Raw genomic sequence first — 17,575 nt, 5'->3', positions numbered from 1 at the left:
TTCATTGGACAGCACTTTCACAAGGTACCACCCTCTTGGTTTAACAGCTTCCCATCATTGGATACGCTAAGCTCCGCCCACCATCTTCCGGCAACTTACTTCCTTTGCCCTGAGAGATTGTTCAGGTAGTGTTTCACAGACTAATAGCCAATAAAATGACTCAGGTAGAAAAGCGACAACCATGAGGACCAATAGACTATCTAATTCATTTTCCGATCTATTATAGCACCCAATAAGAGATCTACATCCGGGTCTGGAGGCGTTGCATCTGATATTTGGCCCAATAGAAGCCTTGCTGTTGGGGGCGGAGGACGACGATTTGGGGAGCGGGAGTGAGCCTGCAAGAGTGTAGGCAGGGAAGATGGCTGTCCTAGCGCCTCTGATTGCCTTGGTGTACTCGGTGCCGCGGCTTTCTCGATGGCTGGCCAGACCTTATTGCCTTCTGTCTGCCCTGCTCTCCGTTGCTTTCCTCCTCGTGAGGAAGCTGCCGCCGATTTGCAACGGTCTCCCCACGCAGCGCGAAGATGGCAACCCGTGTGACTTTGACTGGGTGAGCGCCCCCTGCCTTAGTAGCTGTCGACCTTGACCATCCATCCCTGCCCTGCAGGTGCATGTGAAGATGTGAGGGCGGGTTTCGAGTTGTAGCCACCTTACACACTTGAGTGGAGAGCCTAGGCCGTTATCTATTCCTTACCTTCGTGTTAAAGATGGAGAAGCAGATTCCAGGGTTTCCATCACAGATGAACAATATTCTTCTGTGATTCCAAGTTCCTTGGGGCGCCACTGACGAAGACTAGGCCCGTGGTAGAAATACCATTTAAATTTTTCTAATTTTTAACGAAGTGATCACAGTGTAGTTAGGCGATTTTTCAAGGTAACACAGCGTTCACTAAGTGCTGTCTAATCTTAATCAATTCTCTGATAGACCGGCAGACATAGGTCACTGACTCAACAAAATAAATGACTTTGGTGGAAAAATCGACTGCTCTGGGCATAACAACTGTGCGCACTATCTTCCTGAGGTGGGATAGGAAAACAGGGAAGGTTACAAAAATACGAGGTGGGGGGAAGCCCATCAACCATCTAAGAAGCAATATTTAAGAATAGTTAACATTTACCGTGAAGGTTGTGGACATAGAGCTAATATTTTTTTTCATATACAGATATTTATGCTACAACAGCAATGACCAGGACTAAAGGTATTAATATAACCTTGGGTAGGCCTCACATGTTCTGGGACTCTCAAACAAGATTATTAACTTTGTTTACATTAAAGATACAATACTGTTGCCGGGCTTTGTACCATTTTAACCCAGCATTCTAGAGACAAAGGCGGGTGGACTTCTGTAAGATTGATGTAAGCCTGATCTATATAGGGCTTTCTAGATCCATCAGGACTACATAGTTAGACCCTAACTCAAAACAAAAGAGCACCAGATACCCTACTTATTTCTATTCCTGTACTCTGGAATCTTACTTTATAAATTACAACTCTGCCAGGTGCCTCTTAAGACTTGCCCTATGATTTCATTAGGCCCTCTGAAGAGAACAGCTTCAAATCCCACCAATATAGTATAGATGACTATGGTTAAAAAAAAAAAAAATAAGGGGGCTGGGGATTTAGCTCAGTGGTAGAGCGCTTACCTAGGAAGCGCAAGGCCCTGGGTTCGGTCCCCAGCTCCGAAAAAAAGAACCAAAAAAAAAAAAAAAAAAAAAGGAAGAAGTGCCTATGATTTTGAGTCTTCCTGAACTCTTTTTTTCTCCCTTAACCCACACACTTAAGACTATATTAAAATAGCTTCGGAATGGAAAGATGGTTCAGTGGTTAAAATACATACTCAGGCCAGGCAGTGGTGGTGAGTGCCTTTAATCCCAGCATTTGGGAGACAGAGGCAGGTGGGTCTCTGTGAGTTTGAGGCCAGCCTGGTCTACAGGACTAGTTCCAACAGCCAGGGCTGCATAAAGGAACCTTGTCTTGGGGGAGGTTAGGAGGAATCACACATACTCATTTCTGATAACCCATATTTGATTCTTAGTGCCCACATCAGGAGGCTTGGGGCTGCCTGTAACTCCAGGTTTTGGGGGGAGGGGGGTCTTTCAGTCACCTGCACTCACTTGCATATACCAGCACACATGTATGTGATAAAAATAATAAATGTAAACATTGAATTAAGAAGACCTCAACTCTGGGGACTGGAGAGACGAGATGGCTCAGTGATTAAGGGCACTGACTAGTATTAGAGGACTTGAATGAGGTTCCCAGCACCCACATGGCAGCTCAGAACCATCCATCATTCCAGTTCCAGAGGATCCAGCAATGACCTCTAGTCTCTGAGAATACTAAACACACAGTGCAGTTATATACATTCAGGTAAACTCCTAATACATATTTAATGTATTACACAGAAGCGAAAAATATTCTTTCAAAACAAATATACACACAACTCTTTATACTCGCTAGTTGTGAAACTCTCCTTTAATGAAACTATGAATCCTACTTTGACCTGAGTGGGCTCCTAAGAGATTAGGGGAACTCCTCAGGCTGTGCCAGCAACAGTGGAACTACATCTGTAGTCCTCATTGGCCTGGAACTTGATATGTTGTAGATCAAGCTAGGTTTGAAGTTTTGGTGTTCCTCCTGCCTCAGTCCTCCAGGACGCTGGGTTCACACGTGTGCACCACTACATGTGGACTCACACTGTGTGTATCCTGAAGACAGAAGACAGCATAAAAATTTGAGACTCCCTGAAAAGAAGTTGTAATAATAATATAATAATAAGTCATTGTAAAAAGCACAGCATGGTAGTACACACTGTGATTTCACCATTTGGGAGGTGGAGGCAAGAGCGTCACAGGCTTAAAGTAAATCAGCATAGGGAGTTGGGTGCCAACATGACCCGTGAAAGATTCTCCAAACAAAATAAAAGCAAAGACATTCTGGCCTAAGCTGTATAACAAGATCCTTTCTCAACCCGATGATAAAAGCAGCCCAGCACTGGAGAGGCTGAAGTGGGAGGAGCACTGTGAGTTTGAGAGAACTGTCTCCTGCAAGACGTTGTCTTATTTCCACGCGTATGCTGTGGCACACGCCTGAGAGCGTGCACACACACACACACACACACACACACACACACACACACACTAACTTGTTAAAGACAAGTGGGACATGGTTATGTATCCCAATAATCAGAGGCTGAGGCAGGAAAAGATCCTAGCCGTTTGCCAAGGTTAGACCCTAAGCCTCAGTCTTGACTTGTTGGTACCACTGCCCCTCAGCCAGCTCCAGCTATGTCTTTATTACCAACTCAAGCTGGATCTCTTGTTTTGCATTTCATATTTTGTCCCCTATCCCATCAGCCTTGTTCACCACTTTGTTGTCTTCCAGAGAGAGGTGGAGATCCTGATGTTTCTCAGTGCCATTGTGATGATGAAGAACCGCAGATCCAGTAAGTTCCTGCTGTGCGCTGGCTGGGGACTGGGACTCATGCCCTGCTGAGGCTCCCCTTTCATGCTGTTGGAGGAACATTGTATTTAGTAAACTAGTTCCACATTTCATGCCAGGGACTAGTTTCTCCTTGGCCTTGTATATCCTCTCCCTCCTGTTCCCATTTCAAAGTACCCCAGGAAGGGGGCAAAGAGTGGGAGCTTCAGCCCAGCCTGACTGTGGTATCTCTGTGTTCCAGTCACTGTGGAGCAACATGTGGGCAACATCTTCATGTTTAGCAAAGTGGCCAACGCAATTCTTTTCTTCCGATTGGATATTCGAATGGGCCTGCTATACCTCACACTCTGCATAGGTGAGAAAATGGCTTTTATTATGCTAAGGTTCTATAAGGTAATAATTCAAAATAGTAAAGTTCTTTGATAAAGGCTTGATTTTTGAGGACCAGATTCCGATCCTTATCTTGCATCTAATGAATTATATGTGTAGCTAAGGTGGTGCTTTCTTAGACAGGATTTTAAGAGGAATATGTGCACATATTCTGAAATTCCTGAGTGAGTTTGCAAGTAAATCTGTAAAAGACCTTGTATATTTTTATCTCTTGACATTTTTTTCTCTGCGTTTAGTGTTCCTGATGACCTGTAAGCCCCCCCTGTACATGGGTCCTGAATATATCAAGTACTTCAATGATAAAACCATTGATGTGAGTATTCTGCTTCCTATTTCTTGGTTCCTGCTTTATGGCTTTGTGTTCTTTATTCCTACAGACAGTGCCTCAGGGTAGAAGTAAACAGCTGGGGTTGGTGATGGGCAATTGTTATGCTCATACTTGGGAGGCTGAGGTAGGATTGCTGCCTAGGGGGGTTGGTCTGGTGCTGCTTGTATTCAAACACTAAATTCTGTACCCCAAGATCTAAGACTAGTGGATCCTCGTGTACACCAGCCTTTGTTGTATAAACCTTGCTTCCCAGTTTAAAACGAGTGGTTAAATAAAACTGACTACAGCCAATAAGTGCTGGAATAGAGAAAGATAGAGTTTGAGTTACCAGACTGGGGGTCACAGGTAGGGACCACAAGGAGAAGGAGCACAGAGGAGGGGAAGAGGCAGAAGACAGGAGATCTCTGTGATTCATGACCAGAAGTACGTACCACAGGGAAATGCCTCCCTGGAACACCAGACTGCTGAAGCAAAAATAACTCAGAGAAGTAACAGACAGCAAGTATTTGGGGAGCCTAGTTGGGGTAGTAGCATTAGAGATTTAGATTAGGGGTAATCCCCCGGTAATTGTGCAGAGTCTAGTAAATAATACCATACTATTTATGTCTCATTTATTTGAAGCTAGGTTGTATTATTCTACATTGCTGCAAGGTTTCGTTTGTTTATTTTGGTTTTTCGAGGTAGGGTTTCTCTGGATAGTCCTAGCTATTCTGGATCTTCCTCCATAGACCAGGCAGGCCTCAAATCAGAGATCCTTTTGCCTCTGCCTAGCAAATGCTGGGGTTAAAGGCCTGCTTAGTGAGTTGCTGCAAGTTTGAGGAAGTATAGGCTACATAATGAGTTCTAGAGCAGTTCCAGCTCCGTGTCTGTCTCAGGAAAGACTGGTGGGCTCGTGAGATGAGCTTCATCAAGTAAAGATATTTGCTGCACAAGCCCTGACAGCCTCAGCTTGGTCGCTGGAGCCCATGTAAAAGTAGAATCTGAGAATCCACTGCACAGAGCTGTCCTCTGGCCTCCATACGTGTGTGCTCGCAAAATAATAATAATTAAAAATAAACTTAAAAAAAGGTCCTTGCTGCCAAACCTCAATCTTCAGGCTAAAATGAGAGAACTGAAAATAAGCGGGCAGTGGCATACATGCCTGCACCCACACAATAACTGAAGCTACACATTTCTTTTTGGTTATTAAAAAAAAGATTGGTGGCCATTATAGCTGGGAAGTTCCGGGGGAAGGTCCATCTCTTGATTTATAATATTTTATAAAAGTTTGTTTTAATACCCCCCTCCAAATGATTTTTATTTGTGGTAGAGTGCTTGCCTCACATCTATGAGGTATTAGATGTAATCCCTAGAACCAACAGGTAAACCTGGAAATGTTGTCAGGGTACTGTTCATTGTGGAAGGGGAAGCCCGCGATTGCCACGGGTCTGAACCTTCTCAGATGCTTGGGTGATTTAGCCCATTCTCTCTTTCCTTTCCTTTCCTAGGAAGAACTGGAACGAGACAAGAGGGTCACTTGGATTGTGGAGTTCTTTGCCAATTGGTCTAATGATTGCCAGTCTTTTGCTCCCATCTATGCTGACTTGTCTCTCAAGTGAGTATACACAATGAAGCATATCAGAGACAGAGACCTTGTAGCTCCCTTCCTTTGTCCCTAACCTTTGCATATCCAAAGTTGTTTCTCCCTTTCTTATCTAGGTATCTATACTTTCACTTCCTTTGATCCATCTCTTTATTTTTCAGTACATTAAATAATATGGTTTTTTGCAGGTACAACTGTTCAGGGCTAAATTTTGGGAAGGTAGATGTTGGACGTTACACTGACGTTAGCACACGGTATGTAGATGCTTGGGCTGGAGACCCAGTGAGAATTAACTTGCAGTGATATAAGTAGTGTATACAGGTGCACACTGTACAGAGCCCTCATCTGATCCTAGGTACAAAGTGAGCACATCACCCCTCACCAAACAACTCCCTACCCTGATCCTCTTCCAAGGTGGCAAGGAGGTAATGCGTCGGCCACAGATTGACAAGAAAGGACGAGCTGTCTCTTGGACCTTTTCTGAGGTATGGGAAAAACATGGGCCATGGTTTGGAGAAAGATATACAACAGTGAATGGGCTTTATACTTCGTCTGGGTTTAATCCTGAATTCTGACACTTGCCCACTGTTTTTGAGGATGTAGATTAGTTCCAGGATGTCACTTATTAAGTCAGCAGATTTATGTTATATGCTGCTAATACTGAGGAAAAATGATAGAGACTTGGTGTATGAGGTGCTTGTATTCTGTAGGGAATTAGGTTCCTCATCACTAAATTTCAGTAAACTGGAGGCTCATGGGATTGCTTTACAGTTGCACGGAACAATTCTTGGCACAATAACTGGCCTTTAGTAGACACTTAAGTATCAGAAAAAGGGTAGGTTAGGGCAGATTCCTCTGGTTTATAGACTGCTTAGTTAAATACTTCCTACTCCTAAACTCTGAACTTTACCTTCCCACCTAGCGGTTGATATGTTCATCTCTTTTGCATAGGAGAATGTGATTCGAGAATTCAACTTGAATGAGCTGTACCAACGAGCCAAGAAGCTCTCAAAGGGTGGAGACATGTCAGAGGAGAAGCCTGGGAACCCTACGCCCACTGCCGTGCCAGATGGGGAGAACAAGAAAGACAAATAGGACCCTGCATTGTTTTTGCTTCCTCTCCTGTCCATTTCAGGAACCTTCGAGGCCCAGTTCCAGCTGTAACCACAATCCTTGCCTGAGGCCTTTTGATTTCTCCTGTTTGGCTGTGCCTAGGTGGGGCACTGTGTCTGCTTCTGATTTTTAAAGAAGCATCTTGGGAACCATGAAGCATTCTATTACGAAGGGCTGTTCTGCCCTGGCCAACTGTTCCTCGAAGGGAGTGATCTCATGGATAGAGGTAGAAATGGTTTCCCTCCAAGGTTGGGTCAGTGTGTAAACTGCTGTTCAACACTTGGATATCACCAGTCTGGTTTAATCATTCCCCTAGTGAGCCTGCAAAGCATAGACTAAATTAACTCTCATGTTAGCTATCGGAGTATAAAGCACTTATAATTTTCCCTCAAGGACCCTTTCTTCCTTTGGGCCTTTCTGGCTTGATCTGTGCATTAAGAAATTTAAGTTTGGGGCGGGAGAAATGACTCATTGATTAAAAGTATGGTGGCTGCTCTTCCCAGCAACCACACGATGGCTCATAACCATCTGTAATGAGATTTGGTGCCCTCTTCTGGCATGCAGGCAGAATACTATAAATATAAGTAAATCTTGAAAGAGAAAGAAATTTAAGTTTACGGGGTTGGAGAAATGGCTCAGTGGTTAAAAGAATTGGCTGTTCTTCCAGAAGACCCAGATTGATTCCTAGCAGCCACATGGAGCCAAATCGTCTGTAACTCTAGTTCCAGGGTCTCCAACATCTACCCTTGACCATGGCTGGCACTGTGTGTATGTGGTGCACAAACACACGAAGGCAGAACACCTAAAAGGGGTATATGTGTTATCATTTAAGTGTCTCTTAAATGAAAAGCCTTCAACAGGATTTCATCATTAGAAATAGAATTGATGTCCACCCTGTGTCATGGGAACTGAGAGGAAGGGCAGTATAAATCTGAGAGGTTCCTTTGTGTGGTGGGCCCTGAAGAAGAAAGCCCCATGGCTGAACAGCTGTTGTCTCCTCCTACCCCACAGCTTTCCCTAATAAAGGGATTGTTATTTTGATTGCCTTGGTGTTTCTCCTTTATTAGTGGGCAGCTCCAGGGGGACTGCTTTTTTTTTTTTTTTTCCAATCCTAAAACTGAATATTGAACTGACTTTAAAAGCCAAACACACTTCTAGATCTCAACGTTTTTTAGTCATGGTTTCACCTAAGTATCCAAGACTATAGGCGACACTACTGCGTCTAGATTGTAAATGGCTGGGTTTCAAAATACACAACATCGAAGGGCATACCTTTTGCCTTCACCACTGGGGATGTGGATTAAGAAATTTGGTGCGAGGGCTGGAAGATGGCTCAGCGGTTAAGAGCACTGACTGCTCTTCCAGAGGTCATGAGTTCAATTCCCAGCAACCACATGGTGGCTCACAACCATCTGAAATGAGATCTGGTGCCCTCTTCTGGCCTGCAGTCACATGCAGGCAGAATGCTGTACATAAAATAAATAAAATAAATCTTTAAAAAAAAGAAAAGAAATTTGGTGCGAATTAGCTAGTTTCTGTATCTATGTACAAACACCATGGAAATGCCGAGTAGACTTCATTTGGAATTGGTTTGAGGATCCCTTGGTAGGAGGTATAGATACAGAAAGCCCCCAGCTGAAAGAGGCTTTCAAGACCCCTCCATCTCCTCTCATTGTGTTTTTCTAAAGGGTTCAGAGTGCTGGTCCTCTCTGCTGTACAGGGTGGTTTGATCCGGACTTCCGCGCCGCGCCCACTCCCTGATAGGCAGCGTGGTTGTGATTGAAGGGCCCTCCTTCAGATCACGTGTTCCCCACCCCGTGCACTTCCCGTTTGCTGCGAGATTTGAACTCTGCAACTGTGATTCCGGGCTGCTGCTTTCCCCCTCTCGGGTTGCGTCGCCACTTTATTCCTCCAACGCTCCATTCGGAGATCCGAGCCATGGCCCCTCTCGGAAGAAAGCGTAAGGCCGGGGCCGCGCCTATGGAGTCGGCGGACAAGCGCGAGAAACTGGCGGAGGGCGCGGCCGTGGTCATTGAGCATTGGTGAGGGGCTGGGGGAGTAAGGAAGGGCAGGGAAGGGTAGGCTTTAGCGGCTGGGACCAGAGACCCCCATTTGCAACCTCTTGTGTCTGCAGTACGAGCTGACGTGTCTACGGCCGCCATGCTGCTGCCCTGAGCCAGGCTCTGCAACTGGAGGCCCCAGAGCTACCTGTGCAAGTGAACCCGTCCAAGCCGCGGAGGGGTAGCTTCGAAGTGACGCTGCTGCGCCCGGACAACAGTCGTGAGTAGAGGCCGCGATGGGGGGAGGGGCGAGAAGCGACCCCCACCCCCCACCCCGCCACCCGAAAACTGAGGAGGGTACTAATGAGTACCACCATAATTTGGCTTTATCCGATCTTTTCCCAGGTGTTGAACTCTGGACTGGTATTAAGAAGGGCCCTCCACGAAAGCTCAAATTTCCTGAGCCTCAAGAGGTGGTTGAAGAATTGAAGAAGTACCTTTCATAAGAGGTTGGGAAAGAGTCCTCTTGCTGAGGTTTGCATCGTGACCAGGGGATGCACACTGGGATAGACAGGGAAGGTCTCCTTACCATTCTGGTGTATTTTACATGGGATTCGGGATTTTTGTAGATAAATTGTAGAATCCCTGCTAACATTCCAGACCCCCACATACATCTAAGTGAAATGCCATTTGTGCTCCCTGTTAATTAAGTCTTGCCTTGAGGGTATAGGCAAGTTTTGTTTGCTAATTCAGTTTTCCACCTCTGGTGCTATTTTAATCCCTTGAGTCTATTGCAAATCTTACCCATTCAGTAAATTGTGGCTTACCTCTAGTTGCTTTTTTCTCCCTTGTATTGATAGAATCTTTGCTGTTACTTCACTTTACCTGCACTTTTCTGAGTTGTGTTAGTAATCTGTGAGATAACATTAAAACGTACACATACACACCCCACCCCCAAACTCTTGGTTACATAGATTTGATTTTGTCCCTGGTGTTTCATACAGTACTTTGTTGGCATGTTTTCTGAATATGCATATTGAGTGATCACTGATGGAAGGTGAATTGGCTCCAGAATTGTGTGTGGCTGCGGGGAGGGTATGTCTCTCCTGGTTCTTGTGACTGAACCCTACTCTAATGTTCCCTTCTCTATTTGCAGCTTTCAGTCCCTGGAGATGTTGAAGCATTTATGATGGTGCATGGCCAAACTTAAGCTATGTACCTGAAGCTATAGTTTCTTCCTCACCAGAAGTGATGGTTCAGTTCTGAGGCAGACCTCCAGCAAGGCACTGTAAAAGTGTGTTGATTTGTTTAATAAAAGTTCAAGTATTTGCAAATAAGGATCAAGTTTAAATTTTGTCTTAAAGAATGGATACAACCAGCTTTGTGGAGTTGTTGGTCTATGTATTTTTCATAGTGCAAAGTAACTTGTGTCTGGAAATTGTAAGGCCTATGGTAAAACATGTGAAACACTTACAAAAACATGAATGTTGCTGGGTTTGGTGGTGTATGCCCGAAATCTCAGCACTTGGAAGGCTGATGAGGGGACTAGGAGTTCATGGCCAATCTGGCCTACTAGAGACCCTGCTTTAAAACAAAACTGTACAAAGCAAATCTGTTTTTTAAATCAACTACTTTTAATCTACTTCTTGGAAGTGGTCATGGAAGTAACATCTTTCTGGCTTCTGTGGCAGCTTTTTCATGACTTCCCATACCGGCAGTGAGTAAGCCCCATAGGCTGGGCTTAGTGGCACAGGCCTGTAATACTAGCTACAGGAGGCTGAGGCAGAAGTCAAAGTTCAAAGCCAGCCTGGGCAATTTAGAGAGCCCACTCATTTCAGTGTTCTGCCAAAAATGGCTTCATTTCTTCTCAAACATTCTTTGAATACAGTGTTTGAAGTTTTCTTGAATTTTCAGTGACTATGTCTCATGAACTGAGAGAGGCCTATTCATAACTATTCTTATGACCAGAGTTGGGGACCACAGAGTTTTGTCACTGAAAAATGGATTACAAAGAAATAGCATTGTTCATAATTCTCTATCCATGGTATTGCTATTTATTTGACTTCTGCCTGGTGCGCAAACCTGAGGGGAGATCAGTGCTGAGAGGAGGAGACATGCTTGTTTTTCTGACAAAGCTTTTTGTTCATGAATAGTTGTCACCCTCCTAAGAGCTCTAACCTGCCCTCCTACCTCTACTATGTTAGTATATCTACCTCTGTTTCTGACTCTGAGGAAGGGTCAGGCCAGACAGAGGGAACACTAGTGGGCCCTAGCTTCCCTTCCACTGTCCAGTCTACCACATCAATCTCTTCATCTTCAGAACTGCCAGGAAATGGGTCCAGCAGTTCAGGGTTGGCAGACACTTCCCTGACTGCCTTGGGAACAGGACACAATACCTCATCCATGCCTAGGGACACTTCCAGCCCTGTGTCGGCCCAGTTTGGGCATGGAGGAGAGAGATCACTATAAGACCTCTGGGAAGGGTCAGAGGAGTCAAGGTGGATAAGTTTTTCTCCCTGACCATCCAGTGGCTGGGAGCTGGTAATTTCAAGGTCTGGAGTCCAAGAGCCTCTTAGAGAAAGTTCCTCTCTACTCACCTCAGAGGGCATGACAAGGGGGCTGAGGGGCTCAATTGATTCTGTGTTCTCAGAGCGCATGACAAGGGGACTAAAGGGCTCAACTGGCTCTTTGTTCTCACCAACTGGTTCTTTTTCCAATCCTGTGAGGTCTCTGGGCCAGAGTTCCATGTCTGGCAAACACCATTCTTCCCCTTCAATCCAATTCTTTCCTGTTTCTGACAGGTGATAACTTGGGGTTCTGCAGCCTTCAGCCCCAGGACTCTCCAAAGATCCTACTGGTGGTTCAACATCTGAGCCACATAGCATAAAGTCCAAAATCTCTTCCAGTTCACTGGTGGCTGCAGCACTTGTGATTCGATATTGCTCAGCCTCACAAGGTTGGCTAAGCAAGGTTGTGTCAAATGTGTAGGGCTCTCTGCAGTCAATATTCAACTCAGGTTCCTTCCCTGTCAGCATTGGACTGGACCCAAACTCTGACTTCACCACTGGGTGGTCTGGGGAGTGGCTAGCAGAGAGCAGAATGTCTTGAAGTCTAGAGTTCTCAGGGGAGTCATGACACAGATGTATTCTAGCAGGTATTTCCTGCTCATTAACTGAGGACAGCAGAGTTCCCGGAGGCTCATCTGCATCTGAGGATTCTAGGATCTGGGGGCTATCTTGAGTGTTTCTGATGGGAGGCTCCTGTACAACCTCCCAGCAGGTACCATTGACAATCTTTCTAAGTTTTACTCTTCCAACCTGCCCCTCCTCTACAGAGTTGGAGGCAGGGGCTCTGGATTCAGGGCTTGGCTGCTTCTTCCCACCTGTCTTCCCGACATCAGGTGGGTCTGGAGTGCTCTGTAGAGTACTGACTTCCCCTGGCTTCTGCTTATCCACACCCTGTGCTGCTTCACTTACAGTTCTCTGCCTCCAAAGACGCCGGCCAGGGGCTGTGGGCATTGAGCTGGGACCACTTAACATGCTGGAAGGCTTAGATGTATAGACATGGGGGGATGGCTTTGAGCGGCTCAGCCTGATCTTTCTGGGCAACAGTTGCTCATCCACAGAAGGGTACAAACTGGGGAGTGCTGTGGAACCAGGGTTACTCTTGTTTTCCTTAGGCCCTTCTCTCTGGCTTGATGGAGATGAACTTCTTTCTTGAGTCAGGCAAACTCTGGCTTTCTTCTTGAGTAGAAGAGTGTCTGACAAGCTATCTGCATTTGGTAGGTTGCTCTTTTTGTGAGCCCCCTCTTCTTCCCCTAAGGACTTCAACTTCACTGCCCCAAGAGGACTAGGAGTTTGGGTGACAGGCAGTGGAGTTCGAGGGCGGCTCCTTGGTACCACTACTCTGGCAGAGATTGGTGCAGCACTTGGTGGTTGTAAGCACTCTCTGTTAAGTCTTCGGCCCTGAGGAGCCTTTACTAACTTCCCACCCTCTAGCTGAAGGGTTTCCAGCTCTGACACTCGGAGCTGACGGGCAGCAGACAGCACATCCTGGGCTTCTTCCTGAGATACTTCCATCTCTGACGTATACAGGAAGTCCACAAGCTTCCTTAGTGTCTGGATCTTTAGGCCTCCCAGCTCCAGCACCACCTTCCGACCTTGAACTGGCCTTTCCCGCTCCAAGCGTTCTGTGAAGAAGGGACTACAGGCAGACAGGATGCAGCAGTGGGCTGGGACAGCCTCACCTCAAAAAAAAAAATAAAAAACATTTATTATGCTTTTTTCTTTGCTTTTTTTTTTTTTTTAAAAGATTCATTTATTTATTATGTATACTGTGTTCTGCCTGATATATGCCTGTACACCAGAAGAGGGCACAAGATCACATTACAGATGATTGTGAGCCACCATGTGGTTGCTGGGGATTGAACTCAGGACCTCTGGAAGAGCAGTCAGTGCTCTTAACCACTGAGCCATCTCTCCAGCCCTATTATGCTTTTTCTTTGCTTTGGTTTGTTTTTCATCCCAATAACAACAAAGATCACTAATTTGGAGATAAGAAAAAACCTTAAGCATCAGTTTGATAGAGTGGGAAAATATGAAACAGCATCAGCTAACCAATCAGCGAACTTAGGGCTTTAAAAAACCTTGTCCAGGGCTGGAGAGATGGCTCGATGGTTAAGAGCACTGACTGTTCTCCCAGTCCTGAGTTCAATTCTTAGCAACCACATGGTGGTTCACAATCATCTGTAATGGAATCCAATGCCCTCTCCTGGTGTGTCTGAAGACAGCAACAATGTACTCATATAAATAAAACAAGTAAATCTAAAACAAGACAACCCTCCCCCTGCCAAAAAAACACCCTTGTTCAAGTCCCATTTGGTGGTGCATATCTGTAACATCAGAAGTCCTTAGGTAGAAACATCAAGAGTTCAGTCATTCTGAAGGCCAGGATGTAAGGTATTGTTTTGATTTTTTTCTTTTGGTTTTTTGAAACAGTGTTTTTCTGTGAAGTTATGGCTATTCTGGAACTCTGTAGACCAGGGTAGCCTCAAATTCACAGAGATCCACCTGCACCTGCCTCTGCCTCCATATTGCTAGGATTGAATCGTGAGATTTTGTTTTCAAAAGGCCCAAACAAATAAAAAAAAAAAAAAGGCTTAATTTCCCAAGTGCTTAACATATTTTGAATCTTTGCAACTATCTCATTAGGATATTATTTTCATTTTAAGACTTTCTATGCCCACCATACTTTAAAGTTTGTTTTTGTTTGCTTATTTCCTGACAGGATCTGATTATATAGCCCAGACTGGCTTCAAATACACAAATCATTTGAGAAGAGTAATTAAGGTTGTACACCTCTACATCAGGCTCTAGTTCTTTTCTTTGTGTGTGTACATGCATATTCATGCATGCTATAGCATGAACATAAAAGAGAACAAGCTCAAACGTCAGTTCCCACCTTTCACCTTGACACAGGAGCTCTTTGTTGTTTCCCATAATGCCAGGCTAGCTGGTCTACAGGTTTCCTGGGATTCTCATTCCCCTGCCTTCCATCTAGGCAAAGGAGCACTAAGACTGGAGGTGTGCACAACTGTACTGGCTTTACTAGGAGTCTGAGGATTCAAACTCCGGTTCTCACATTTGCATGGTAAGTTTGTTACCCATAGAGTGATCTCTCTAACTCCTATAGTTTACATTTACTTACTTATTTCCGGTATGTGGGGGCCAGAAGTTGACCTCGATTGATTTTCTACCTTATCCTTTGAGAGGGAGCCTCTCATTGAACCTGGACCTCATCAATTTGGCTAGAGTAGCTGGCCAACAAACCCCAGGGGTCCGTCTGTCTCTATATCTCCAGCACTGGGATTATAGGAACATAGATATCAAGACACCCAGCTTTTTCATGGGTGTTGACATCTAAACTTAGATATTTGTGCTTTTAAGGTAAGCACTTTACCAATTAAGCCTTTTCCCCAGCCCCTATTTGCATACCATATGTGTGTAAGCACAATTATGCGTGGGCTATAAAAGATACATATAGGTTTTTCCTGACTTTTGATACAGGGTCTATCTCTATGTGCTCCCTATGCCAGGCCAGCTGTCCTTTGGGCTCCCAGTGTTCTCCTGTCTTCTGACTCACATCTCTTTGTAGGGGTGCTGGAATTACAGACTATGGGTTTGGGTATTAGGGCTTCAAGCTTAGGTCTTCATGTTTGGACACATAGGACTTATATCCAGTGAGCCATCTCCCTATGCTCTTATTTAGTTATTTTGGGGCTGGGTACAATGTTAAAACTCCCTATGTAGTCAAGGATGACCTGAATTTCAGATCTTCCTACTTCTATAGTCATGTACCACCACACCTGGTTTAATCTGTGCTGGGGATTGAACCAAGGGATTTATAAAAACTAGGCTAACACTCTGTCAATTGAACTATATGCTCAACTTTTAAAAAAGATTTAGGGTTTGGGGATTTGGCTCAGTGGTAGAGCGCTTGCCTAGGAAGCGCAAGGTCCTGGGTTCGGTCCCCAGCCCCGAAAAAAAAAAAAAAAAAAAAAAAAGATTTATGTATTTATGTTTTATGTGTATGTATGTTCTGCTTGCATAGATGCCTGATGCTTAAGGAAGCCAGAAGAGGGCGCCAGATCTCTTGGAACTGGATAGCCTGTAAGCTGCCATGTCATTGCTGGGAACTGAACCAAGGTCCTCTGTAAAAGCAACACAAGGGCTTTTTTATTCAATGAGCCATCCCTCCAGCCTATACTATCTGGCCACTTTTGTTTAATGTTTTGCTGTTTTGTTTGTTGAGACAGTCTGGGTATGCAAGATGACTTAGCATGGGAAGGTACGAGCAGTCAACCAAGTCTACAGACCTGAGTTCTATCCCTGAAGCCCACAGGATGAAAGGAGAAATCAGACTCCTGCACATTGTTTTCTGACCTTCACCTGTGTGCCATGGCACACCTCCCAGCCCACAAAACGTATATATGTGTATGCGACAGAGCACAAGCACACACAGGAGCAGCATGCATGAGTAAGTACTCCTCGTTCAGTAGCCTGAGCTGTCCTTGTGATCCTTTTACTTAAACTTCCTAAGTCCTGCCTAGTGTCAAGATTTACTTTCTTTAAAATCCAGGTTTAAATTACATATTGAGTCTTCTGTCGACACAAATGCATATGCACCACGTGTGCCAGTTGCTAAGAAAGCATTGGATTCCCTGGAACTGGGCTTATGGATAGTTATAAGCCAACATGTGGCTGCTGGTACAAGAGCAGCAAATGTTCTTAGCCAGTGAGCCAGATCTTTCCAGCCCCATTCTAGTTTAATTTTAGGGGTTAAAAAATAGTAACAGTTTAACTTCTTTTTTTTGGTTCTTTTTTTCAGAGCTGGGGACCGAACCCAGGGCCTTGCGCTTCCTAGGCAAGCGCTCTACCACTGGGCTAAATCCCCAACCCCAACAGTTTAACTTTTTAAAAATGTGTTTTATATTTTTACATACCTACCTACCTACACACACACACACAATCTGTGTACCACATGTGTGAGTTACAGACCACTGTAAGCTGAAACGTGGATTCTGGGAATTGAACAAGGACCCTCTGGAAGAGCGGTCAATACTCTGAACCACTAAACCATCTTTTCAGCTTCCCAACAATTTTACTCTCGAGAAGTTTTGAAAGGGCTGGGGATATAGCTCATTTTGTAAGTGCTTGTCTACAGCACACAAGAAACACAGGATTGATCCCTAGCTCTGCATCAAATTAGGCATGGTGGTAAATTTAGGAGGCAGGAAAAGTAGAAGTCAAAGGCCCTTTTCAGCCACATAGAGTTCGAGGAAAACCTAGGTTGCATGAGACCCTATTTCAAAAAACAACAACAACAAAAAACTTATCCTAAGCCAGGTGTGGTGGTAAAAGAAAGCCTTTAATTCCAGCCCTGGGGAGGCAGAGGCCAAGTTCCAGATTCCTGAGTTTGAGGCCAGCATGGCCTACATAGCAAGTTCTGAGTCATCCAGTCATAGTGAGACCCTATCTCAACAAAACAAACACCACCACCAACAAAACCTCATCCCCTCCCAAAAATAACTGTCCTGGAAACAAAAAAGCTCTTTGTCAACAAGTTTACAATATTTATAGCTAATAACATTCTTCTGGGTTTGAGGTTTACCTCTGGCCTTGAACTCATTTTACCTTGCTTGTTCTATAGTGATTGTTCAGTTCAACCTCAGGTAATTTCTTACCCTCTGCCTGCAGAAGGGCATCACAAAACACACCACTCTGCTGCTGGTGATGAAGCTGCAGAAAAGCTACCCGGAGGAACCGGGGATTCCTGTACAGGATTTTGGGACTGGCAGGAGAGCACATGCTGTATCTGGTTAGTAAACCTCCTAGGTTTTCCTGGTTCAGATCCCTGTGGGGAGATAATATATTTTAGAGTTATTATACCTAACTTATGTTTTGCCTTTGAAATGGCAGAGACATTTTAAAAGCTAATGAGTTGAAAAAAACAGCTGAGAAATTATGCGGAGGATACTGTCAAGAAAGACTGTTATGACAGGGTGAGTCTTGGCTTGGTTCTGGGCTAGCCTAGCTGCATTAACACCATGCGGGTGACCTAGTTTCTCAGAGACTCACTTTTCTCATGCATGAAGTGGAAATAACAGTACTTACCTTGTAAGGCTTCTAAAGAACTTTAAATAAGCTAGACATGGTAGAGCA

General features: G+C 44.7%; 3 protein-coding genes across 5 annotated transcripts; 2 read left to right on the top strand and 1 right to left on the bottom strand.

The window, feature by feature from the left end:
* Positions 1 to 231: 231 nt before the first annotated feature.
* Positions 232 to 7,897, top strand: Tmx2 (thioredoxin related transmembrane protein 2). Of its 2 annotated transcripts, XM_032903597.1 has the most exons (8): positions 232 to 550; positions 3,386 to 3,446; positions 3,684 to 3,797; positions 4,069 to 4,145; positions 5,648 to 5,754; positions 5,931 to 5,996; positions 6,098 to 6,227; positions 6,694 to 7,897. In XM_032903597.1, the coding sequence occupies exons 1-8, from the start codon at positions 362 to 364 to the stop codon at positions 6,835 to 6,837; spliced, it is 888 nt and encodes a 295-aa protein (XP_032759488.1). In that variant the 5' UTR covers positions 232 to 361; the 3' UTR covers positions 6,838 to 7,897. The 2 variants fall into 2 exon arrangements, with proteins under 2 accessions (XP_032759488.1, XP_032759489.1); XM_032903598.1 differs by lacking the exon at positions 6,694 to 7,897 and having other exon boundaries at positions 5,931 to 5,985; positions 6,098 to 6,190.
* A 757-nt stretch (positions 7,898 to 8,654) lies between these two features.
* On the top strand, positions 8,655 to 10,195 carry Selenoh (selenoprotein H). Of its 2 annotated transcripts, none has more exons than XM_032903595.1 (4): positions 8,655 to 8,897; positions 8,990 to 9,135; positions 9,261 to 9,364; positions 10,012 to 10,195. In XM_032903595.1, the coding sequence occupies exons 1-3, from the start codon at positions 8,794 to 8,796 to the stop codon at positions 9,359 to 9,361; spliced, it is 351 nt and encodes a 116-aa protein (XP_032759486.1). In that variant the 5' UTR covers positions 8,655 to 8,793; the 3' UTR covers positions 9,362 to 9,364; positions 10,012 to 10,195. The 2 variants fall into 2 exon arrangements, with proteins under 2 accessions (XP_032759486.1, XP_032759487.1); XM_032903596.1 differs by having other exon boundaries at positions 9,261 to 9,389.
* An 855-nt stretch (positions 10,196 to 11,050) lies between these two features.
* Btbd18 (BTB domain containing 18) lies at positions 11,051 to 17,221 on the bottom strand. The gene is made up of 2 exons (XM_032901976.1): positions 17,098 to 17,221; positions 11,051 to 13,101 (listed from the first exon to the last, which is right to left on the bottom strand). The coding sequence occupies exons 1-2, from the start codon at positions 17,219 to 17,221 to the stop codon at positions 11,051 to 11,053; spliced, it is 2,175 nt and encodes a 724-aa protein (XP_032757867.1).
* Positions 17,222 to 17,575: the final 354 nt, after the last annotated feature.

This window comes from Rattus rattus, chromosome 5 (genome assembly GCF_011064425.1).
Source record: "Rattus rattus isolate New Zealand chromosome 5, Rrattus_CSIRO_v1, whole genome shotgun sequence".
NCBI classification, from domain to species: domain Eukaryota; kingdom Metazoa; phylum Chordata; class Mammalia; order Rodentia; family Muridae; genus Rattus; species Rattus rattus.
This window is presented reverse-complemented; position numbering and strand designations above follow the sequence as displayed.